Source organism: Equus caballus, chromosome 15 (assembly GCF_041296265.1).
Source record: "Equus caballus isolate H_3958 breed thoroughbred chromosome 15, TB-T2T, whole genome shotgun sequence".
Classification (NCBI taxonomy): domain Eukaryota; kingdom Metazoa; phylum Chordata; class Mammalia; order Perissodactyla; family Equidae; genus Equus; species Equus caballus.
The window spans coordinates 27441239-27448373 of NC_091698.1; the positions used below are offsets into that span (position 1 = coordinate 27441239).

Here is a 7135-nt window from a genome sequence, read left to right on the forward strand (position 1 = left end):
GCTGTGGCAACATCCCACATAAAGTAGAGGAAGATTGGCCCAGATGTTAGCTCAGGGTCAATCTTCCTCACAAAAAAAAAATAATAATAAGGAAATATAAAGCATGCCTAAGCATTTGTCCTGTTGTGGAAAGATACTGATTAAGAAGCTGATAAGGGAGGGGCCAGCCCTGTGGCCTAGTGGTTAAGTTTGGCACTCTCTGCTTCAGTGGGCTGGATTCAGTTCCCAATCATGGACCCACACCAGTTGTTGGTGGCCATGTTGTGATGGTAACCTACATACAAAATAGAGGAAGATTGGCACAAGTATTAGCTCAGGGTGAATCTTCCTCAAGCAAAAATAGGAAGATTGGTAACAGATGTTAGCTCAGAGTGAATCTTCCTCAGGGGAAAAAAAAAAGCTGATAAGGGTATATAAATATAATATAAGAATGGATATTAAGGCAATAGTAACCACCCTAAGAACAAAAATAGAATGTAAACCTTTTATACCAGCAAAAGAAAACTTGCTGAATTTCTTGGAAAGTAAGAAAGAAAGAAAAAAAAGGAAATACGCCAAACAGAAAATGCAGAATGAGTAAATATAAGTGGATTAAATTTACCAATTAAAAAAGAAAGAATAGAGTCCTAGGTAACTCGCATCTGATGGGGGCTATTTTGTCTCAATCTTTGTTATCCAGGACCCTAGGCCGCAAGAACTGTGGAGACAAAATGCCAGGTAAATAAAAGCTGGGAGGGTCCTTGGAGATGATGCCTTGCCATGTTTTCCACACCTGGCTCGCTGAATTATTTGGGGATTTAAAATATGACCAAGTCCCACTCTCATAGCTTATGATTCAGATCTGGGGTAGGGCCATGGAATCTGTGTTTTAAAACTTGCCTTACGTGAGCTCTGGGGATCTCTGGCCTCTGACACCCTCCCTCAATTCCCAGAGGAAGGACCTGAGTCTTGGAGAGGGCAAGGGAGTTTGCCAGGGCCACACAGCTGATGGCGGAGGGCTGGGAAAGACCAAGATGTCTCCAAAGGGCTCGTTCTGTTTCACTGGCCCTGGCCTAACAGCAGGTGGTAGAGCTAGTTCTGAGCTGTACTTGCTTCTCTAGACTGTGGCCTCTAGGAGTGCTAGTTGTCTCATGGGCTGGATACTGGGAGACAGAGACAAAGTCTCCTACCTCTTATAGAGCCCACTCTAGGCATAGGAAGCCCTAAAACAGAGTTTTCTGGGCCATAGTGTCTCTGACATGTGAGGATTCCACACATGGCACTTTTAAAAATGTCAACTTTTTATTCAGATACAATGTACATGCAGAAAAGTCCTCAAATAAAGTGTACAGTATGATAGTTTTCCCAAACAACATGTGAACGCTACCGCACTATCCCCCTGCTACTCCAGAGTAACCTCTTTCCTGACTTCTACCCCTAGAGATTGGCTTTGCCTGTTTTTAAACTTTATAATGATGGAATCATGTACTTTTTTGTGTCTGGCTTTTTTCAACATTATCTGGGGTTCATCCATGTTGCATGTATCGGTAGGTCATTCTTAATACTGTATTTCTTTGTATGAATATATCACCATATGATAGTTCCCAGTTTGGGGTTATTGTAAATAATGCTATTATATGCATGCCTTTTGGTGAATACATGTACCCATTTCTTTTGGTGGAATGGAATTGCTGGGTCATAGGGTATGCTTATATCGATCTTTAATAGATGCTGCAAAACCAATTTCCAAAGAGATTATAGCACATAGCACCTTTTAAAGGAAAATTTTTGATGGCGAGGACCCTATCCAGGAGGCTAAGAACTGGCCTGGATTCCTGCTCTAGAGGCATTTCTGCTGGGGAGGAAACTACTGTGCCAGCCATCAGCAGGCAGTTGTATGAACAGGACAGGTCCTGTTCCTGTGTAAGGGCCGAGAACTGCATATACATAGCTGTGTGTTTATTTGAGTGAATCAGCACAACTTTATTTCAAGTTTCTGCCACTCTGAATGAACAGATGTGTCTTCTTTCAAAAGGTTTATTAATAGAGCTGTAAGTTAATGTCTTGGCAAGAAAAGACGGCATCTCAAAGGGCACGTCAGAGTTAGTGAAGAGACCATTTGGTCAGGGTTAAGAGAAACAAGGGATGCTGAAGTGCCCAGGGACACAACAGTGGAAAACTGTTGCCACTCGTTGACCCACAGGAACGCTGACTGGGTTCTGGCAAGAGCTGTAGCCCTGTAGAGGGGCTACCCAACTCGACTGTAAGAGGAACACAGAGAGAGTGGGTTTGGTGGGAGCTGGGAACAAATTCTACAGTCTCCTGTCCTGTCTCATCTGCTGGTGTATCCTGTTGGCTAAACCCAGGTGGAAGCCAGCAAACAGAGGGGCCGATGCAGTCCGTGTGGGTCAGCCTCCTGGGATAGTATCCTAGGACCTAAAGCAGGGCAGAGGGAGAAGGATGGATCTGGAGGGGCAAATGGAGTGACCAACGCAATAGTTACACTTTTCAACTGTAAAAGACTTGCGTATTCAGAGTAGAAATTTTGGCAAGTGCAGAAAAGTATTTTTTAAAAGTACTTATAACCTCACCCACCAGAAGCATCCACTGTTCACATTTTGGTGTATTTGTTTCTAGACCTTTTCTTTACTTATTTTAAATAGTTGAAATCATACCAAACATAGGTTTTTATTTGTAATGAGCTGGTACCAGAATTCCTCCTGAGGAGAAAACTTTGTTTGGGGAAAGTTCAAGAAACTGAAACAGATGGTGTGGCTCTGATTACGAGTTTTAGCAGGAACCCAAACAGAGTGGTAAATGAATTTATATTCACTTGTGCAGGAGAAAGTGAATTAATTTATATTCACATGTGCTTTTCAAGGGTATGGGAGTAGGAAATAGTCCTAATGGTGGAGTGGCCAAGGGATGGTTTAAGAATGGTATATCAAAACGGATGACTATTCCTCCATTCTCCATATTAGTAAAATTACAGTTTTGTTGAATTGGGAGAGATCCTTTCTCAGGGAAGGACTCAGCCCTTACTGAGGAATGGGCGTGTAGCCCAGTTCTGGTTAGTGAGTTATAAGGGCAGTGTGCCAGGGGCTACTAGAAAGGGTTTTCCTCCTGATAAAAAGGGAGAGACATGTGAGGAGAAATTCTCTGCCCTGCGTTGACCTCTGTTTCCTGCCCTCGAAGGACATAATTCTAGGAGCTGCTGCAGCCATCTTGCAACCAGGAGAAAAAAGCCAAGGCAGCACTGAGTTACTGTTAGGCCCCGCACAATATTAAGAATCAGGATTCTGGCCCCACTCAACTCTGCCCCTGCATCATTTGTTGATGCTGAGTCCTTGTATCTTGACCGTGATTTGTCCTTGTAAGTGGGGAGAATAATAGCAAACACTTAGTGCTTACATCTAGGCCTTTTCCCAGGTTGTCATTACTGTTATTTTTCTCTTTTTTTATTGTGATGAAATTCACGATGCATAAAATTTACCTTAACCATTTTTGAGTACAGTTCAGTGGTATTAAATACATTCACATTGTTGTGCAACCATCCCTGCCATCCATCCCCATAACTCTTTTTCGCTTGTAAAACTGAAACAGTGTACCTACTAAAGCAATAAATCCCTGTTCTCCCCTTCCCCCAGCCCTTGGCAACCACTGTTATACTTTCTGTTTTTATGATTTTGACTACTCTGATGAGTACCTCATCTAAGTGGAATCATACAGTATTTATCTTTTTGGACTGACTTATTTCACGTAGTATAATGTCCTCAAGATTCATCCATGTTGTAGCATATTGCAGAATCTCCTTCCTTTTTAAGGCTGAATCATATTCCATTGTATGTATAGACCACATTTTGCTTAGCCATTCGTCACTTGATGGACATTTGGGTTTTTTCCATGTTTTGACTATTTAATACTGTGAAAGTGCTGCTATGAGCGTGGGTGTACAAATATTTCTCCAAGACCCTGCTGTCACTTCTTTGGGGTACAGACCCAGAGGTAGAATTGCTAAATTATATGGTAGTTTTACTTTGAACTTTTTGAGGAACCACCATACTATTTTTCCCAGTGGCTGGACCATTTTACATATAATCCCACCAACAGTGCACAAGGGTTCCAATTTCTCTGTGTCCTCTCCAACCAACACTTATTTTCTTTTTTTTTTTTCCTAAACAGCCATCTTAATGGATGTAAGTGTTATTTCATTGTAGTTTTGATTTGAATTTCCCTAATGATACTGATTTTGACCATCTTTTCATGTGCTTATTGGCCATGCATATATCTTTTTTGGAGAAATGTCTATGTCTATTCAAGTCCTTTGTGGTTTTTTGGCTTTTTTTCTTTTTTTGCTGAGGATGATTCACCCTGAGCTAACGTCCATTGCCAATCCCTCTTTTTTTTTTCTTTGCTTGAGGAAGATTAGCCCTGAGCTAACTAACACGTGTGCCAGTATTCCTCTATCTTGTATGTGGATTGCTGCCAAAGTGTGGCTGACAAGTAGTGTAGGTCTGCGCCTGGCATCCAAACCTGCAAACTCAGGCTGCCAAAGGAGCGCACTAACCTGAACCACCACACCACGAGGCTGGCCCCTGCCTATTGAATTGGTTTGTTTGGTTGTTGAGTTTTAGAAGGTCTCTATATATTCTGTATATTAATCCTTTATCAGATATAATAAATATTATCTCCCATTCTGTGAGTTGCCTTTTTACTCTGAGGATAATGTATTTTGATGTACAAAGTTTGAAAATTTTAATAAAATCTCATTTGTCTATTTTTTCTTTTGTTACCTCTGCCTTGGTGTCATATTCCAGAAATCATTGCCAAATCCAATGTCTCGGAGCTTTGCCCTACGTTCTCTTCTAAGAGTTTTATTGTTTTAGGTCCTTGATCCATTTTGAGTTAAGTTTTGTATATAGTGTTAGGTAAGGGTGTAACTTCATTCTTTTCCATGTGAATATCCAGTTTGCCTAGCACCATTTGTTGAAAAGAGTGTCCTTTCCCCATTGAATGGTCTTGACACCTTTGTCAAGAATCGTTTGACCAATCCCATTTGCAACAACATAGATAGACCTGGAGGGTATTATGTTAAGCGAAATAAGCCAGACTGAGAAAGACAGACACCATATAATTTCACTCCTATGTAGAAGATAAACAAACACACGGACAAAGAGAACAGTTCAGTGGTCACCAGGGGAAGGTGGGTAGTGGGTGGGCACAGGGGGTGAAGGGGAGCACTTACGTGGGGACCGACAAGAAATAGTGTACAACTGAAACATCACAATGATGTAAACTATTATGAACTCAAGAATGTCAGAAAAATAATTTGACCAAATATGTGAGAGTTTATTTCTGGGCCCTCTATTCCATTGGTCTGTGTGTTTATGCCAATACCACAGTTTTGATTATTGTAGATTTGTGGTAAGGTTTGAAATCAGTATGAGCTTTCCCTGTTTTGTTCTTTCTCAAGATTTGGCTATTCAGGGTGCCTTGAGATCCCATATGAATTTTAGGATGGGTTTTGCTCTTTCTGGAAAGAACATCATTGGGATTTAGATGAGACTTGCCTTGAATCTGTAGATCACTTTGGGTAATATTGACATTTTAACAATAAGTCTTTCAGTTCATGAACACGGGATGTGTTTCCATTTACTTACATCTTCTTTAATTTCTTTCAGCAATAGTCTGTAGTTCTTATTGTGTAAGTTTTAACCTCCTTGGTTAATTCCCAAGTACTTTATTCTTTTTGATGCTATTGTAAATGGCATTGTTTTTGTAATTTCCTTTTCACACTGTTCATTGTTAGTGTATAGAAATTCAACTGATTTTTGTGTGTTTACTTTGTGTCCTGCTACTTTGATGAATTCATTTGTTCTAACAACTTTCTTGTGGAGTCTTTAGGTTTTTCTACCTATAAAATCATATCATCTGCAGAAAGAGATAACTTTACTTTTTTCTTTCCAATTTAGGTACCTTTTATTTCTTTTTTCTTGTCTAATTGCTCTGCCCAGAATTTCCAGTATTATGTTGAATAGAAGTGGTGAAAGTGAGCATCCTTTCCTTGTTCTTGATCTTGGAGGAAAAGCTTTCAGTCTTTTATCATTAACTATGAGGTTTGCTGTGGGTTTTTCATATATGGCTTTTGTTATGTTGCAGTAGTTTCCTTCTTTTCCTATTTTATTATGTATTTTTATCATGAAAGGATGTTGAATTTTTGTCAAATGGTTTTCCTGCATCAACTGAGATGATCATGTGATTTTTTTCTTCATTTTGTTGATGTGGTGTTTTACATTGATCAGTTTTTATATGTTGAATCATCCTTGCATTCCAGGGATAAATACCACTTGGTCATGGATAATCCTTTTTTACTATGCTGCTGAATTCAGTTTGCTAGTTATTTCATTGAGGACTTTTGCATCAATTTTCATAAGGGATTTTGGTCCATAGTTTTCTTTTCTCATAGTGTCTTTGGCTTTGTGTCAGGTTTATGCTGGCCGTATAAAATGAGTTAGGAAGTGTTTCCTGCTCTTTGATTTTTTGGAAAAATTCGAGAAGGATTGGTGTTCTTTAAAGGTTTGGTAGAATTCACCATAGAAGCTGTCGGGTCCAGGACTTTTCTTTATTGGGAGATTTTTGATTACTGATTCGATCTCCTTACTAGTTATAGGTCTATTCAGATTTTCCTTTTTTTTTTTTTCCTTTTTTGAGGAAGATTAACCCTGAGCTAACTACTGCCAATCCTCCTCTTTTTGCTGAAGAAGACTGGCCCTGAGCTAACATCCGTGCCCATCTTCCTCTACTTTATATGTGGGACGCCTACCACAGCATGGCTTTTGCCAAGCGGTGCCATGTCCACACCCGGGATCCGAACTGGCAAACCCTGGGCCACCAAGAAGCAGAACGTGCGAACTTAACCACTGCGCCACTGGGCCGGCCCCGAGATTTTCTATTTCTTTTTGATTTAGTCTTGGTAGATTTTGTCCATTTCATCTAGATTACCCAATTTTTGGGAATACGGTTGTTCATAATACTCTCGTATAAATCTTTTTATTTTTGTAGAATTGGTAGTAATGTTCCCACTTTCATTTTTGATTTTAGTAGTTTGAGTGTTCTCTCTTTTTTTCGTTTCATTTAGCTAAGTATCACTTTTGTT

General features: G+C 39.9%; 1 protein-coding gene across 4 annotated transcripts in view; it reads left to right on the forward strand.

Moving 5' to 3' along the window:
• The window catches only part of KANSL3 (KAT8 regulatory NSL complex subunit 3), a 63040-nt gene extending 58281 nt beyond the window's left edge, over nt 1-4759 (forward strand). For 3 of the 4 annotated variants that reach the window (XR_011425924.1, XM_023618659.2, XM_023618657.2), the window contains exon 22: nt 680-4759. Coding sequence is in view for 3 of the 4 variants with exons in the window: in XM_023618659.2 (XP_023474427.1) it covers nt 680-721 (42 nt within the window). In the remaining variant the exon portion in view is untranslated. The remainder of the gene's footprint in view (nt 1-679) is intronic. The other variant, XM_070235117.1, reaches the window with a different exon arrangement.
• Nucleotides 4760-7135: the final 2376 nt, after the last annotated feature.